Source organism: Hibiscus syriacus, unplaced genomic scaffold (assembly GCF_006381635.1).
Source record: "Hibiscus syriacus cultivar Baekdansim isolate YM2019G1 unplaced genomic scaffold, ASM638163v2 tig00110551_pilon, whole genome shotgun sequence".
Classification (NCBI taxonomy): domain Eukaryota; kingdom Viridiplantae; phylum Streptophyta; class Magnoliopsida; order Malvales; family Malvaceae; genus Hibiscus; species Hibiscus syriacus.
The window spans coordinates 2,189,289-2,208,358 of record NW_024062778.1 but is presented as its reverse complement, the minus strand read 5'-3'; the positions used below and the strand labels follow the sequence as shown (position 1 = coordinate 2,208,358).

At 32.8% G+C, this 19,070-nt stretch overlaps 1 protein-coding gene across 1 annotated transcript; it reads left to right on the top strand.

Annotated features, from left to right (window-relative positions):
• Positions 1-8,066: 8,066 nt before the first annotated feature.
• On the top strand, positions 8,067-10,165 carry LOC120131271. The gene is made up of 3 exons (XM_039148295.1): positions 8,067-8,205; positions 9,510-9,824; positions 9,924-10,165. Exons 1-3 carry the CDS (start codon positions 8,067-8,069, stop codon positions 10,163-10,165), a joined length of 696 nt encoding a protein of 231 aa, XP_039004226.1.
• Positions 10,166-19,070: the final 8,905 nt, after the last annotated feature.

Here is a 19,070-nt window from a genome sequence, read left to right as displayed (position 1 = left end):
AATGGAGAAGTAAAAGCTCTCCATCTTTCAATTTGGGTGGCTGCTAACAACAACAACAAAACCCTATTTCCATATGCAATGGGGTAAGGGGGAGGTAGGTCAGTAGGCTGCACCCAACGCCAGGTTGAGAGCAGCTTCTTTGGAAGACCTCTGACAATTCAGAAAATTTAAAATATAGATTAAATACAATGCATGTATAAATAAATAAATATATAGTTGAACAGTCTTTATATGCAGTTTAGGGTTTTGTAAGGCTTTAAAAAAATTGTTGTTTAATGCCTCACAAAGCCCCTCATGTTTTTATTATGGTTAACTATCCATTAAGTCTTCCATTTTTTGTATCAATTGTGATCTAACCCCATTTATATTAATAATGTTTTTGATTGTCTACCCCGAATTAATGCCTTATTTCATTTTGGTCATCCCTTTAGTGGTTGTTTATTTATTTGGTTTGTTTATATTTTTAGCATCTAATTTTTGTTACTTTTAATTTAGTCATTGTTTTATTACATTTTTACCCTTTGAAATTTGTTGTCTTTTCATTTCGTCATTGAACTTATTTTGTTTATTTTTTCATCCTATTTGATTTTGTTTGCTCTATTTTAATTTTAGAACTTTTATTTTTTGTTATTTATGTTTTATTTAGGTTTTGTACTTTTATGTTAGTTACTTGCAATTTTATCTTTACGTTTTGTTTGGGTTCTATTTTGATCTTAAATATGTCCTACTTTAGATTTATAATTTAGGAATTTGTTTTTTTTATTTCTGCTCAATATTTTATATATTTGTTTCTTTGTGCTTATATATTTAGTTTCTTTTTTAGGATTAAGCCCTTGATAATTTCTTATTTGTATATATGACTTGTATGTTTCTTTTATAATCATTTTAGTTTTCCTTTTACATTTTTGTCTTTTACATATATAATTTATCCATATTATGTATTTATGAGTACGTACTTATATATATATATTATGCATATACTTGTCAATTGTTCATACTTATTATGTATGTTATATGTTTTTATTAATATGCGTATATTATAAATTACATTGTGTGTATTAATTAATATATTATATTTTGATTGTGCGTATATGTTTTACTTCTTTTTTTCTTTGTTTTCGTGTTAAGTATGTTATAAGCACATAGTTATTATTATTATTATTATTATACTAATTTATTAGCTTTAAATGTTTGTTTTAATTTTTTTTATAAGTATATATATTGTCTTGTAAATATATATAAGTGTTAAATATTTGTTCATTGTTGTTTAGTATGCATGTTTCCTCGTCCGTAACTTTAAATCTATCTCATAACTTGACCAAGGGCAATTAACTGTTTTGTATAATCCTCTCTATGGGTAAATATGTGTATTTCTCTGAGTTTGCAGTCTGTAATCTTATCTTAGGATGATGTTATCTTACAATAACTTGCAAGTAAATATCAAATACTGGTACACAACCAAATTAATTGAAGACAATAGGCATCCCAAATTGAATAGGTTCATAAACTGCCATCTATACCATTATTTGATATATGGCAAATTGTTCAAATTAACATTCTCTACAAAAGGAAAAGTGAGAATACAATTTAATCTTCGAAAAGAAAGACATCCAGTTCATCAAGCAATGATCATTACCTCGAATTAAGTTGGAAGTGCAATCTCAATAGTGACATGAAAGATTTATGAATCAGCGGGTCTTTTTTTTTTGTGGGGGTTAGTCACCCAATTTCGTCCGGGGTTTATTTAGTATATATAATAGTATAGTATAGTTTTGAAAATATTTTTGAAAAATATATAATATATAGTTTTTAGAAAACGGATTTTAAAACATATAATATATAGTTTTGAAAACGTATATAATATATAGTTTTGAAAACGTATATAATATATAGTTTTGAAAACGTATATAATATATAGTTTTTAAAATTCAGTTTTGGAAAACATATAATATAGTTTTGAAAACACATTTTTGAAAAAAATATAATATATAGTTTTTAAAATATTTTTGAAAACGTATATATAATATAGTTTTAAAAAAAATATTTTTGAAAACATTTAATATATAGTTTTTAAAATGGTTTTTGGAAACATATAATATAGCTTTTTAAAAAATATTTTTTGAAACATATTTTTTGAAATATATAAATATTATTAGTATTAGTATTTTATTTTCCGTTTTATTTTTATTTGATTTTATTCATTTATTCATTTTTCTTATTTTTCAGTTCCAATCTAAGGGTCACGGTCCAACAAAGGAAAACTCGTTTGAGCATGCAGGCCTGACCCAGCCCACAAGTCCATTAGGGTTTTCAACACCAAGCAAGCAGCACTGTCGACCACAACAGAAATCGGTCGAGACGTCTGGTCGAAGAACCCAGAACTACACCATCCCGGGGTTTTCGGTCAACCCACAAACAATCACGAACACCACGCTGAGAGAGTCGGCCATACCCAAATCTCGATAAAATTGGGGTTACAACCGGTTTCCAGAGCCTATAAAAAGACACTAATGAACCACAGTAAAGGACACGGCAAAACAACGAAATACCCATCGAGCACAACATCAAGCAAAAATGGACGGAAAAAACGAAGCATACAACGACCAAACAAAGGAAGGCAACCAAGCACCAAAACACAAAACAAAATCAAGCAAAATATTGCACAACCCACACAAAAATTATCGAAAAAAACAAACAAAAGAAGCCCCAATCTTGGCTCGGTAAAAAAGCGGCCGCCGAAAGTTGAAGGGGCTCGTCGCAAATACATATCTTTATTATTAATTTGGTCCCTCAACTTTAATTTATTTCAATTTAGTCCTTTAAATTTTCGTTTTCTTTAATTTTTTTAAAACATTTAAAAAAACTTTTTTTGACCTTTCTAATTTTGTGAATTATTTATACATTTTATTTCACAATTTAATAGTTTTTTAGGGGTAATTCTAATCGATCAAATGTAAGTAGTTCGAATCGAATTTTTAAATTCCAATTTAACTTTTAATTTTCGCAATTAAGAAAACAAATAAATTAAATTAGTACAGAAAGGGTAGTACAAGGGTGCTAATCGTTCCTTGACTGTAACCAACTTCCGAACCCGACGTATTTCTGGTAAAACACAGATCAGGTAAGATGGTCAATTGAGGTGTCTGGTCAACCTAATTATGTTTGGAAATATATATATATATATATAAATGACTGGTGGCAACTTTGCATGTTTTATTTAAGTTGAAGTCCAATTCCGGGCCCACCCGAAAGACGGTTGCGACAGCTTGACGACTCTACTGGGGACAGGTAAGTGAGTCAAACCAAAGTTAATTTCCGGTTGTCTTCTTAAGAAAAATTTATAAGGTTAAATTTTAATTTATTTATTCGGTCATTATTACTTATCTTTGATTATTTTTCAAATAAATAGTTGTACTGACGTTTTTTCAATGATTTCAGATTTTAAAATTTTGATCTCATGCTCTATACCCGAGCTCCAAACCTTTTTTTAAGTGGAGGTGAAAGCGACGCCTTCGTGGGAATTTATTCTCCGTATAGGCCTAGCAAGTAACCTTCGGGATTCATATACCTTATGTATTCGTGTGAATTTATTCTCCGTATAGACATAAGGGATTGTGTCCTCTCGAGTTTAACTTGGTCAACATAAACTTGTAATAGGCTTAGGACTGAGGGCCTGACAAGCCCAAGGGGGCACCAGCAAGGAGAACTCGAGTACCTTTTTTTAGAACCTAAACCAGGAGACAAAGAATTAGAGCCCACCCTGAAGCTCCATTTCCAATTGAGTGATTTACTACTTTATTTGTTATTCAAAGCATGCAGTTTATGTGATCATTTTTACTTTTATTATTTCTATCTTACTAACTGGTTTTTCTTTCATGTTTGTTCTCTTTTTATCATTTGCATCATTAAAAGAGGTGATTGATCCAAAAAAAAGTGTCCATTACACACAAATAATATGCATTAATGGACAAAGGGGTTGTAATGCAAGAGGTGTAACATCCAAAACACCAGGTTAGTGACTAAATTGTAAAATTTTAGAATTTAATGACTAAATTAGATAAAATGAAAAGTTTAAGGACTTAAGTGGAATATTTTTATGTAGGATTGAATAGAAAAGAATGATGAATAGAAGGGCACAATGGTCATTTGACCAGTAAATGAATTAAAAATTGGTATTGGTTATGTTATATACACGTGGAGATATGAAAGGGAAAGGAAAATATCCAGAATTATCTTCATTCTTCTTCCTTCTTTAGTCGTGAACCCCATTTGAAAAAGGTGAATGTCATGTTTATTGATTATTTATCAAATTTAAGCATGGTTGATGTTCTCTAGATAACACTTAAGCTTAAGGAAAACTTAAGATTTCTTAAAACCAAAAGATGAGATAGTTAGGAAAGATTTAATATAAAAGGTGTTCAAGTGAAATTTTGGAAAGGGGTTATTAAGTGAAGTTTGAGACTAAATTTGACTTGTCATCAGTTAGAATAAGAAATATTAAGTGTTAGAAAGGAAATTAGAACATGTTGGAAATTTAGTAAGATTCTTGGTTTCAAGATTTATAATGATGTATTGAAGATGATGATGTGCTATATGGATATAAGATGGTTTGAGTAAGTGTAGTTGAGTTAAATAACATGAAATAAGTTCAAAATGAAAGGTTTAAGTAAGTATTGGTGAATTTTTAGGTTATAAGAATGAATTCTAGGCAAGGGGTATCGGTATTGTTCATCCAGTACTGATACTTCAAAGAGAAAAAGTGTGATATTTGTTGTATGGGTATCGATACTGGTTGAAAAGTATCGATACCATAAGACAAAAGTGGATAAGTTATTCAAGGAGTATCGATACTTAAAGGGTAGTATTGGTACTAAGGGTATCGATACCATTAAGCAAGTATCGATACCATTCTTGAAATGAAATTCTAGAACCGGGAAAGGGTATCGATACCAAAGCACAATATCAATACCACAGTAAAAGAAGTATCGATACCATACCTTGGGTACCGATACTACCTAAAGTAGAAATTTAAATTAATTACTTCTTTTAGCTTGGGTTATTGTTGGATTCATAAGGATTAGAATTCTAATATTCGTATCAAATGTACATTTGTGTAGATATTGAACATAAGCAAGTTCTGGAATAATCGAAGAGTTAAGATCGATCGAGAGAGAAAACAAATTATAGGAGTTGATTGGACTAAGTGAGGATAAGGTGAGTGCATGATATATTAAGACCTGTGATAAGTCTATTTCCTATGTTGATTTCATGGTTCTATAGTTATAAGCATATAGATGTCATGATTATATTGAGTACATGAATAAGTGGTATATGTTTATATATTATAATCTATGTGAACATAGAGAAGGAAACATAAGCTACATGATATGATATAAGTCTTTATATGCACATGTGATATATGTTATGAGATAGGTCATATGGGATTACATGAGAAATAATATGAGTTATATGAGTACATATATATGTGATGGTTTGGTTGATTATGTGAACATGTGAAACATATAAATGGTAAAGCCCATGTTATGTGATGTGAGAGTTGTGAGTATAGTTGGCATGCCAAGAGTCAAGGGTTCTACGAGGTCCTTCAGGACATATATGAGGTCTTTCGGTACATATTTTATATGGCACTCAGTGCAAATTTATATTAGATGTGGTGACAGTATATGTGCACAATCTCATTGTACTCAAATACCTTAAGTTCTCAATAATGTACATGGGCACATAAAATATATAAAAAGAATTTACTTTCTTATAAGATTATGTGTTATTATTTGTTAATGATTGATCATATATGTTATGGTCGAATAGTTATATGATGGTTATGATTGTATGTTCATGAATTAGGTAGTTCATTATTGTATTATATGCATCACTAAGTCTGTGACTTAGCTTGTGAGTCTTTCACACGTAGATACCAAGAAGCAGGAAGATCAGAATTAGAATATACCAAGACAACATACCTCTACCAGAAGATCAGATCATAAGTAATTTACAATATATGTATTTTGTTGTAATAAGTATGTTGGCATGTAGACAAAGGTGTGAATTACATATACTCTGATCACTTTTGTAAACCTATAATATTATATTTATGTAAATTATTTAGATTTTTTACTTTTCAAAATAAGTTGAATGGTGTTTATCTATTTTAATTAAATGTTTTATCATACTTATTCACATGTATATTTAAATTTTAATTATGTTTTCAATAAAGATGTTTTGACAAGTCAATATGACACATTGGATTCATACCCGTGTCAGGTACGGGTTGGGGGTGTTACATTTAATGGTATCAAAGTTATGGTTTAGCCGATTCTAGGCATAAACCAAAGTCCAGAGTGTCTTTAAAAGTATACATGCCAACAAAATAGTGAGAACTTCTGATATGATAGAGTAACGGTATGTTGTTTTTCTAATAGAGTTATATGGTTATGTCTTATTAGATTTCTGAACATGAGAGCTCCCGAAGTGAAGAGAAATATGGTAGACCATAAGAGAGTTGTAATTCACCTACCCTGGCCAAGCAAGGTGAAGAATAGGCACCTTCAGGAGTGCCTGTACAAGATCAAGATGTATTCTTCAGGATGTTGGATGCTATCTTGACGTATTTCCAACCTCTTGCTCCCTCAACTCATAGAATGAATGTCATGAAAGAGTTGAAAGGACTAGGAGCTCCTGAGTTCAAAGGTGAAGTCGAGGAAGGTCTTGTTGCTGCGGACCTTTGGCTCAATGATGGGAAGATTATGCTAGATGGAATCCATTGTTCTAAGGTGGAGAAACTAGATGGAGTGGTCTCCTTGCTTCGTGGACAAGCGAGAATATGGTGGACGAATGTCACCATGAGAATGACAAGTGATCAAGTAATGTGGTCCTTGTTCTTAGAGGAATTCAAGCACAAATACACAGGCGATCAGTTTATTAAGCAAATGAAGAAAGAGTTTTTGAACCTGAAGCAGTTGAATTACACTATATATAAATACGAGTACGAGTTCAATAAGTTAAGTCGCTTTGCTGCTGAGCTGATTCCAACCGAAAAGGATGCATGCGAATGGTTTGTTGAGGGCTTACGTCCAAGATTGAAAGAAATATTGATTGTTTTGAATATGTTCTCATTCCAAGAAGTGGTTAATCATGCTAAAGCTCTAGAGAGAGCTTAGAATGAGAGGTTTGGAGAACAAAAAGCTCAGACATCTAAGAGAACGGGTGCTTTCTCGAGTTTTGCACCATCAAAGATGGGCAGAGATTATGGTTTTAGATCTCAGACGAGGTCTGAGTCAAATGCGTCATCTGCTAGAGGATCAAATCCGATGAGAGCTAGAAAGACTCAATCTGTAGGGTCTGGAACTTGGAGATCTAATCAGGGTCAAGCTAGGCAATGCCAGCTTTGTGGAAGGAGACATACTAGAACATGTTGGGTAATCTTTGGAGCTTGTTTTAGATGTGGGGACACCGGATATTTTATCTGGGATTGTTCAATAATGGCTGGAGAGCCTGCACAGTCGGAGCGATATGCTTCGATGTCTTAGAGAGGAAGAGAGAGAGGCAGAGGAAGAAATCAGCCTGAATCCTATACTCAACAGGAAGTACGTTCGACTACTCGGGTCTACAATTTAAAGACTAATGAAGACCGTGATGATCCGGAGATTATTGCAGGTACTTTCTCATTATATGATAAATGTGTTTTGGTATTGATTGATCTGGGTTCCTCTTATTCATATATTACTAGTAAATTGGTGAGAGAGTTGGGAATTCAGCTAGAAGCCACTAGTAGTGATATGATAGTAACAAACCCATTAGGGCACAGTGCTCGGGTAAATCGAGTATGTCGTGGGTGTCCTATAAGGATTCAGGGAATTGAATTCCCATCTAATCTGATGAAATTACCCTTTGATGAATTCTAGGTGATAATGGGAAATGACTGGTTATATCATTATCATGCCAACATTGATCGTAGAGTGAAAAGGGTAATATTGATCAGTTCAGAAGGATTATAAGTTATAGTGATCATTGAAAGAAGGGATTCATTAGCAAATATAATATCAATGATGTCAGTAAAGAAGTTACCGCTACAAGGATATCAGAGTTTCATTGCTAATGTGATTGATACTAGAACCAAGGAGAAAGGGTTAGAAGATATTCCCATAGTCAGAGAGTTCCCAGATGTCTTTCCTGTAGAGTTGACAGGTTTACCTCCAGATAGAGAGGTTGAATTCCAAATAGAAGTAATGTCTGGAACATCACCTATTGCAATGACACATTACAGAATGACAACAAAAGAATTTAGTGAATTAAAGATTAAGTTACAAGAATTATTGGATAAAAGATTTATCAGACCAAGCGTGTCACCTTGGGGAGCTCCAATATTATTTGTAAAGAATAATGATGGTTCAATGTGTCTCTGCATAAACTATAGACAGCTCAACAAGGTGGCCATAAAGAACAAGTATCCCCTCCCTAGAATTGATGATTTGTTTGACCAATTAAAGGGAGCTTCAATATTCTCAAATATCAATTTGTTTTCTGGTTATCATTATCAACTAAAGATTCAAGAGAAAGATATTCCGAAAACGGCTTTTAGAATGAGATATGGTCATTATGAGTTCATTGTTATATTGTTTGGGGTAACGAATGCACCTGTTGCTTTTATGGATCTTATGAATAGAATGTTTTAACCTTATCTGGACCAGTTTGAAGTTGTTTTCATTGACAATATACTGGTGTATTCGAAGTCTAATGAAGAGCATAGTACACATATGAGGATAGTCTTGCAGATTTTATGAGATAAGAAGCTATATGCCAAACTGTCTAAGTGGAAGTTTTGGTTAAATGAAGTGGCATTTCTAGGACATGTGATTTCTACAGAGGAAATACGGGTTGATCCTCAAAAGATAAAATCCATTTTAGAATGGGAAGTTCTAAAGAATGTGTCTGAAGTTCAGAGTTTTCTGGGACTCGCAGGTTATTATCGAAGGTTCGTTAAGAACTTTTCGATGATAGCTTTTCCTTTGACCAATTTGATGAGGAAAATATAACATTTGCTTGGACTCCTGAGTGTCAAGAAAGTTTTGAAATGTTAAAGAAAATTTTAACAGAAGCTCTAGTATTGGTTCAACCTTAATCTGGCAAGAACTACGTGGTTTAGAGTGACGCTTCCCATAATGGCTTGGGATGTGTTCTAATGCAAGAAGTGAAACTAGTAGCTTATGCCTCTAGACAATTGAAATCATATAAGAAGAACTATCTAACACATGATTTAGAGTTGGTTGTAGTAGTGTTCTCTCTCAAGATTTGGTGTCACTACTTATATAGGGAACGTTGTTATCTCTATACGGATCATAAGAGCTTGAAGTATTTGATGACTCAGAAAGAATTAAACTTGAGACAAAGAATATGGGTTGAATTTTTAAACGATTATGATTTGATAATTGATTTCCATCTTGGAAAAACAAATATGGTAGCGGATGTCTTAAGTCAAAAAACTTTTGCAGCCTTACGAGCTTTAGATATCAGGTTGTCTATGGATGGAGATTGTGTATTGTGTGTAGAATTGAAGCTTAGGCCAACCTTGTTGGATCGAATTAAAGAATTGCAGAATAAAGATGAAAAGTTATTGAGAATATTAAAACAATTAAAGAATGAAGAAAATAAAGATTTTGAGATTAAGTCTGTTGAGAATCTGTGCTATCATGAAGGACTGGTGATTCCAAATGATGAGGAATTGAAGAATGAGTTGTTGATAGAAGCTCGTTATAGTTCATTGACGCTGCACTCGGGTGGAAACAAGATGTATATGAATCTCAAAAGTCGGTATTGGTGGCCAGGAATTAAAAGAAGTATTATAGAATTTGTGTCTAAGTGTTTAACTTGTCAGCAAGTCAAAGTTGAGCATCATGTTCCGTCAGGATTGTTGCAACCAATATACATTCCTCAATGGAATTGGGAGAATGTGATGATGGATTTTGTGATAGGGTTACCCATCACTCCAAATAAAAGAGATTCGATTTGGGTGATAGTTGATCGACTGACAAAGTTAGCGCATTTCATTCCAGTACGAGTTGATTTCTCCATTGATGAGTATGTTGAACTGTACATCAAGGAAATTATCCGATTACATGGTGTGTCTGTTTCGATTGTTTCTGAATGAGATCCTCGATTTACATCGAGATTTTGGAAGACTTTACATGGAGCATTAGGAAATCGATTGAAATTTAGCACAACGTTTCATCATTAGACAGATGGACAGTCCGAGCATACTATCTAAATTCTGGAAGATATGTTAAGAGCATGTGTGATCGAGTTTAAAGGGTCTTGGGAAAAATACTTGCCACTTTCCGAATTCGCTTACAACAATAGCTATCAGTCAAGCATCAAGATGGCTCCATATGAGGCTTTATATGGGAGAAAGTGTCGTACGCCCTTAAATTGGTACGAGCTTAAAGATCGAGAAGTTTTTGGTTCTGATTTGATTCGAAGGTATAGGTCTGATCCCTCCCATATTGTTACACCAAAAGAGATAGAAGTTCAGCCAGACTTGACCTATGAGGAAGAACCGGTGCAAATATTTGCATGAGGTGAAACAGTTACGGAATAAGACTATTTCATTGGTCAAGGTTTTATGGAGAAATCACAAAGTAGAGGAAGAAACGTGGGAACGTGAAGAGGATATGCGGAATCAGTACCCCCATCTCTTTGTTCAGTGAAAATTCGAGGATGAATTTTCTTAAGGGAGAGATTTGTAACATCCCAAACATCGTGTTAGTGACCAAATTATAAAATTTTAAAATTTAGTGACTAAATTAGATAAATTGAAAAGTTTAGGGACTTAAGTGGAATATTTTTATGTAGGATTGAATAGCAAAGAAGGATGAATAGATGGGCAAAATGGTCATTTGACCAGTAAATGAATTAAAAATTGGTATTGGTTACGTTATATACACGTGGAAATATGAAAAGGGAAATGAAAATATCCAGAATTGTCTTCATTCTTATTCCTCCTTCAGTCGTGAACCCCATTTAGAAAATGTGAGTGTCATGCTTGTTGATTATTTATCAAATTTAAGCTTGGTTAATGTTCTTTAGATAATACTTAAGCTTAAGGAAAGCTTAAGATTTCTTAAAACCAAAAGATGAGAGAGTTAGGAAAGATTTAATATAAAAGGTGTTCAAGTGAAATTTTGGAAAGGGATTAGTAAGTGAAGTTTGAGACTAAATTTGACTTCTCATCAGTTGGAATAAGAAGTATTAAGTGTTAGAAAGGAAATTAGAACATGTTGAAAGTTTAGTAAGATTCTTGGTTTTAAGATTTATAATGATGTATAGAAGATGATGATGTGCTATATGGATATAAGATGGTTTGAGTAAGTGTAGTTGAGTTAAATGACATGAAATGAGTTCAAAATGAAAGGTTTAAGTAAGTATTGGTGAATTTTTGGGTTATAGGAATGAATTTTAGGCAAGGGGTATTACTGTTCATCTAGTACTGATACTTTAAAGAGAAAATGTGTGATATTTGGGGTATGGGTATCGATACTGGTTGAACAGTATCGATACCATAAGCCAAAAGTGGATAAGTTATTCAAGGAGTATCGATACCTAAAGGGTATTATTGATACCAAGGGTACCGATACTATTAAGCAAGTATCGATACCATTATTGAAATGGAATTCCAAAACCAGGAAAGGGTATCGATACCAAAGCATAATATTGATACCACAGTAAAGGAAGTATCAGTACCATACATTGGGTACTTATACTTCTTAAAGCTGAAATTTAAATGAATTACTTCTTTTAGCTTGGGTTATTGTTGATCGATTCATAAGGATTAGAATTCTAATATTCGTATCAAATGTATATTTGTGTAGATATTGAACATAAGCAAGTTACGGAACAATCGAAGAGTTAAGATCGATCGAGAGAGAAAACAAATTATAGGAGTTGATTGGACTAAGTGAGACTAAGGTGAGTGCATGATATATTATATAGTATTTTATGGAATAAGACTTGTGATAAGTCTATTTCCTATGTTGATTTCATGGTTATATAGTTATAAGCATATAGATGTCATGATTATATCGAGTACATGCATAAGTGGTATATGTTTATATGTTATAATCTATGTGAACATAGAGAATGAAACATAAGCAACATGATATGATATAAGTATTTATATGCACATGTGATATATGTTATGAGATAAGCATATGGGATTACATGAGAAATGAAATGAGTTATATGAGTACATGTATATGTGATGGTTTGGTTGACTATGTGAAACATATAAATGGTAAAGCCCATGTCATACGATGTGAGAGCTATGGGTATATTTGGCATGCTAAGAGTCAAGGGTTCTACAAGGTCCTTCGAGACATATATGTGGTCATTCGGGACAAATTTTATATGGCACTCAGTACAAATTTATACGAGCTGTGGTGATAGCATATGTGCACAACCTCAATGTACTCACATGCCTTAAGTTCTAAATAATGTATATGGGCACATAAAAGATATAAAAAGAATTTACTTTCTTATAAGTTGATATGTTATTATTTGTTAATGATTGATCATATATGTTATGGTTGAATAGTTATATGATGGTTATGATTGCATGTTCATGAATTAGGTAGTGCATTATTGTATTATATGCCTCACTAAGTCTGTGACTTAGCATGTGAGTGTTTCACACATAGGTTCCAAGAAGCAGGAATATCAGAATTAGAATATACCAAGACAACATACCTCTACCAGAAGATCATATCAGAAGTAATTTACAATGTATGTATTTTATTATAATAAATATCTTGGCATGTAGATAAAGGTGTGAATTACATAATCCCTGATCACTTTTGTAAACCTACAATATTATATTTATGTGAATTATTTAGATTTTTTACTTTTCAAAATAAGTCGAATGTTGTTTATCTATTTTAATTAAAGATTTTATCATACTTATTCTCATGTATATTTAAATTTTAATTATCTCTTCAATAAATATGTTTTGACAAGTTAATATGACACCTTGGATTCGTACCCGGGTCGAGTACGGGTTGGGGGTGTTACAAGAGGTGAAAAACGCGAAGGTTCGACTATGGTCCGAAAAGACTCAGAAAGAAAAGGGAGATAGTCTGCAAGGGAACTATGCGTCAGATCTGGTTAGTTATGCTTCTGTCAGCCTTAAGCAGAATGATGTTCAAGAACTGTGGAGCATTTGGGACAGTTGGAAAAGTGACCAGAAGCGAAGATTCTGCCAGCGGTATGGTGATATCGCACTTCTACTCTATGTCAAGATAGATGAGCCCTAATTTGAGCCTTGATAAAATTATGGAATCTGGGGTACAACTATTTCACATTTAACCAAGAAGACATGGTACCCACAATCGAAGAATATACCACTTTGCTACATTGCGAAGGAATCAGAATAGACCGGGTTTACACCAAGCACATCAAAAGTCAACTTTTCAAAAATGGATTGGCAAAGGTTGCAGGGATTGATGAGGAAAATGTTACTGACCTAGAGAGTCCCTTCAAAAACAACAAGAACATGATGGCGAAACGATAGCTGAAATTGGAGGCCATTGTTGACAAATTCAAGAAACAAGCAAATGAACTTCAGATAGTTCCTTTCAATGGAGGGCTCCAATGGTGTTTCTGTTAGGGAACATGCTCAGCAAATGGTGAAAGCTAGAGATGCAATCATTCGAGATTTCTTGGAGCAAGTACAAAAAGCAGCACATCACTTGCACGGTTTGGCAAGAGAAGTTGGAGTAGTCCGACAAGGTATTTAGCCAGTGACAGATGAAGGAAAAAGACTAGTCAACTTGTTAGAAGTTATTCGGGGTCTAGAAGACTTAGTCAGAATGTACCTTTAAGATTTTTTGTCTCTTAAGAAATAACACTTTTGTCCTAATAAAGACTATTTGTAATAACAGACGAGTTTTGGATCAATGCCTCAAACATTTCATTCATCATGCATTTATACATATTTTGCATTTGTTATTTTTTCTTCATTTCTTTAAATTCACATTAACTAACAGAAAATGTCTCATCATAAGAGGGAACAAACACCGGGTTTACCTCCACAAGCTTTGGACACGAATCATCCTCACAACACTCACACAAAGAAAAGACAAAATAGAAGCCAAAATTGCTCAACTCGAAGAGAACATGTTGAGGTTGTAAAAAGAGCTGAAGGAGAAAATAAGTCAGAATAATCAAAATACTCTGGAGTATATCACCAAAAGTCAAGAGTCTTTAGTTGATCAAATTGTTGCAAAATTAGCTGGTCTGTATCAAGCAAGTGCATCTAAGGTAGGGACATCTGAAGGGGTAACTACGTCAGCTACCTTGCAAATGGTTGTTCCACCTGGAATCTTACCAAGACTTCAAGGGGATTCATCCACTGCAAAAACAAAGGCCTTGTCAGCTGTAAAAGTACAGACTTATGTATCCAATCCTGAGAATAATCCGATGATTACCATATACCGGATTTTGATGAAGAGGATAAGGCAAAGAAAATGGAAGAGAAAATCAAGCAGTTGGAGGGCCAAATGAAGGTGGTTAAAAGAGACCATGACTACTGTGGAGTCGATGTCACGGAACTAATTTTAGTCCCAAATTTGGTTCTTCCTCCGAAATTCAAATCCTCAGAGTTTGAGAAGTTCAATGGGAATAGCTTCTCGTCAGCCCACATTACCATGTTCTATCGAAAGATGACATGATACGTAGGAAACGACCAACTCCTGATTCATTGCTTTTAGGAGAGTTTGTCTGGTTCAGCCATCCGGTGGTACAACCAGCTGAATCGATCTCATATCAAGACCTGAAAGGATCTAGCCAATTCATTCCTGGAACAATACAAACATATAAATGATATGAGACCAGATCGAGTTATGCTACAAAGTATGGAGAAGAAGCATAATAAAAGTTTCAGAAAATATGCACAGAGATGGAGAGATTTAGATGCGCAAGTTCATCCACCTTTGGATGAGAAGGAAACCAGGAAGCTCTTCGTGCAAACACTGAAGGCTCCTTACTTCAGGAACCTGGTTGCAATCACATCTGGAAATTTTCCTGACTTAGTTATAGCCTGGGAGATGATAGAAATGGCCATAAAACAAGGCAATATCGAAGGAGGGGAGTCAAGTAGGAAACCTCCTATGAAGAAGAGAGATGGAGAGGTCAATAACATCAACACCTACAACAACAAAGGTTTTACAATCTCCAACCCAAAATCAACTGCAGTTGTACCGTCAGGTACTTCTAGACAATATTCAAAGCAACCCAGGAAAGAAAGAGAAAGAGAACATTTCGATCCTATTCTCATGACTTATAAAGAACTCTACCAGTAACTCTTCGACACTCATATAGTGTCACCATACCAGTGGAACCCATGAAGCCCTCATACCCCAGTTGGTATGATGAGAACGCTCATTGTGAATATCATGTTGGCACTACAACAAATTTATTTATTTGCGGTATCTAAAATTTCGTCATTAAAACTTATATTTACGTCACTATTTAATATTTTGTGACGTAAAAGTTGACGTCACGATGAACGTCACGCTAGGTGTGTCACTAAATGTCAAATGTGACAATGTGTATGTTTTCGTCACATATTGCTAAACATATCGTGACGTTAATGCATAACGTCACATTATAATTTGTATTTAATAACAATTAATTACATCATCAAATAATATAAAAAATTATCACTAATTATTTATATCGTCGTTAATAATATAATATTTTTTTTATATTAATGACGAAAAATATATCGTCATAATTTCTTTATTAGATTATAAAAAAATAAAATTACAATAAAAGGCAAAACTTTTTGAAATTTACAATAAAGGATAAAACTTTTTGAAATTTACAATAAAGAACAAAACTAATTGTAATTTACAATAAAGGACAAAACTTTTTGGAATTTACAATAAATGACAACTTTTTGGAATTTATAGTAAAATACAAAACTTTTTGGAATTTACAATAAAGTACAAAATATTTTATAAATTACAATAAAATACAAAACTTCATAAAAATTACAATAATGACATTTCTTATAATTAACCCATGATTTTTTTGTTATCTTCTTCCTTGCCTTTCCCTTAGCAGCTTTTCTTTTTATCTCTTCTTCTGAAGGAGGTTCTTCGATTGGTGGTGGAACCCATGGGAGCAGTCAACGCCTAGTTTTATCTTCCGCTTCCTTGCCACCTTTTTGTTACAGAATTTGACCTTTCAACAGTTGTAAAGAAAACAATAGACGAAGAAAATGTAAGTCAATATCTGAAATTATCGAACTTCTAAGGCATAATCAGGTGCAATATAACAATGTTCCATCTTCAAGTCATCGACCTTTTCCCACCCTATTATAAGAATATAAAAAATTTAGAAAATGTCTATCTAAACAAGTCATGATTCTGACAATCCATAGGTTTATAATCAAATATGATGAGGATACTTAAGGGAAATAAGTTGCTTCAAATATTCAATAACATGGAATCCACTAATGTTAGTTCGATGGCATCCTTTGTAAATTGGCTCTCCATTAACAAATTGTGTTCAAACAAATTACATTATAATTTGAACTTCAATGCACTTGCTTCATGTTATTCAAATCTAATATATGAAAATCTAATAATTGATTTAACATATACCCTAGAAGCTCCAACGCTGCTAGGAAAGATATTGAAGGAAGAAGCTTTACTGACTCTATTGTCCTTCGTTGAAGGTCCATCAACAATATTTTGTGTAACTGAATTAATATAATAGAAACATCATCCAATAATACACAAATGTTGCACCAAGAAGTACCATAACAGCTCAAGTACTAACCAAATAGAGTGGACAATGGTCATAAGACCCTCGACAAATGGTTTCAAGAAGTATCATTAATGGAAAAAAAATTCAGATGAATAATGAAATAACTCATTAACTCTGTGTTTCTCCAAAAGCTTATTCACTTCAATATTCTTATAATATATAGCATCCTTCAATGTCTATTACACCAAAATAAATGTATATTAAAATAAAAATAAAAAAGAGGATAAATTGAGAGTAGGGTTGCAGGGTTTTTAAGGAACCAAACACAAATGGTGAAACTCAAGCAGTACATATGTCTAAAGCTTACAAACATATAACCTAATATGACTAACAATATTAATATTATCCTATTTTTTATTTCCACTATAGCTTGCCGCATGTTTTAATTTCTTTTCCTTACAGTTTTCGAAAGATTGAGTCTCCTAAGAATTCACATTTCTTTAAACCTCATCTTATACACATATATTATTATTAAAAGGCACGAAAGCAATTATTATGCTTTCTTAATAAATCACATAAATTCAAGACCCCTAATAAAATAAATTTTGAATTTTCCATAGGTTAACCCATATCTTATTACTATTTAAAAAAATATTTTCCATCATTCGAAAACCATGGAAGGAATTGGACCTTGAAGATTTCATAACTCTAAGAACCAGTCGATAATCAATAAAGGGTAGGAAGAGATAGGCAGATCCTTACCAGTCAAAAACAAAGGCACAAAGAAAAAATAGAGAGACAAGAAAAAATTAGAGAGACGACGATAATCGGTGGTAGCATTCGATCGCAACTATGATGCCTCAAGTGACCACAGACGATCATACAAATCAGCGGCAGCGCGATGGTAGCAGATAACCCAGGCAAAGGATCTAGCTTCTAAAACCTAAGGATTGTTTTTACCTTTTGCAAACTCACGCTACAACTAAAGCATATTACTTTTTTTTTTAATTTAAGAGATGGTAGCATATACCTTTTTTTTTACCTCCAAATACCCTTAAAGTTTATTTTTTATTTGCATTAAATTACATATACATATAAATATATTAGAAAACTATTTTAAAAATAATTCTTTTAATTCACTAGGTTAAACGCCATATATATATATATATATATATATATATATATATATGTATATATATTACTCTCTTAATTCACATGACAATTAAAAATCTTTTTTAAGGGTAAGTGAATTCTAACCATATTAATTTTTTTTAAAATATATGTTAAAAGATAAAAATTAAAGGTTTGATCCTTGAATAATTTATAGCATTGTTCAATCAATTAATTTAATTATTGATCGAATCAATTTAGTCAAAATTAAATTTATCAAACTTCTTTTTCTTTAACCATTAATCAAATTTATTTTTAAAAAATTATTAACTAAGATGACTAAAGTTTGATTAATTCGATCTATTTTTGGATTAAATGAAATTTATTATAATTTTTTTAGATAGATTAATTTGAATTTAAATAATTTTTCTCATATGGATTATTGTTTGATTGTGTTGAGTTAATCGATTGACGGAATTGGCCAAGAGGGGGGTGAATTGGCAATAAAAATTTTGGTGGAAGCTTTTGCAGAAAATTAAAAGAAATTGCACAGCGATTTAGAGTGGTTCGACTTTCTCAACCAAAGTCTACGTCCACTACCTTAGCTATCCACACTAAGGATTTTCCACAAATTCACTAATTTGTCTTTCTTTTGAGGACAAAGAGTAACCTTACAAACCCTCAATAATTATACCCCAAATTCTTGAGAACACTCTATCCCAAAGAGAACAATACAAATTTGCAAACTTACAAGGAAATCCTCACAAGGTAGATTGTTTGCACAATTCTAAACAAAGAAAAGAACACTCAAGAATGAATACAATTGAGCACAATAAGTGTTCTTGAAAGCAAAATGAATATTGGATGAAAAATAGGCTTGAAATTGCTCAAACTTGAGGTTTGATGCTTTCTCTTTGATTCTCTCTTGATTCTAGTTGCTTGATGTTTCTTATTTTTGATCAATGGTTTCTAAGCTTGCTTAAATACACCTTGAATCACTTCTGAACGTTGCGGATCATTAATGAAGATAATATAGCCGTTTTAGTGTGAAATCAATTAATAAAACAGTTTGGAGCGTGGGGGGAATCGGTACCCCTTAGGGGGAATCAGTTCCCTAAGTGTAAAATTCAAATATTTCAACCTTTACACAGGGGGGAATCGGTACCCCCTAAGGGGGAATT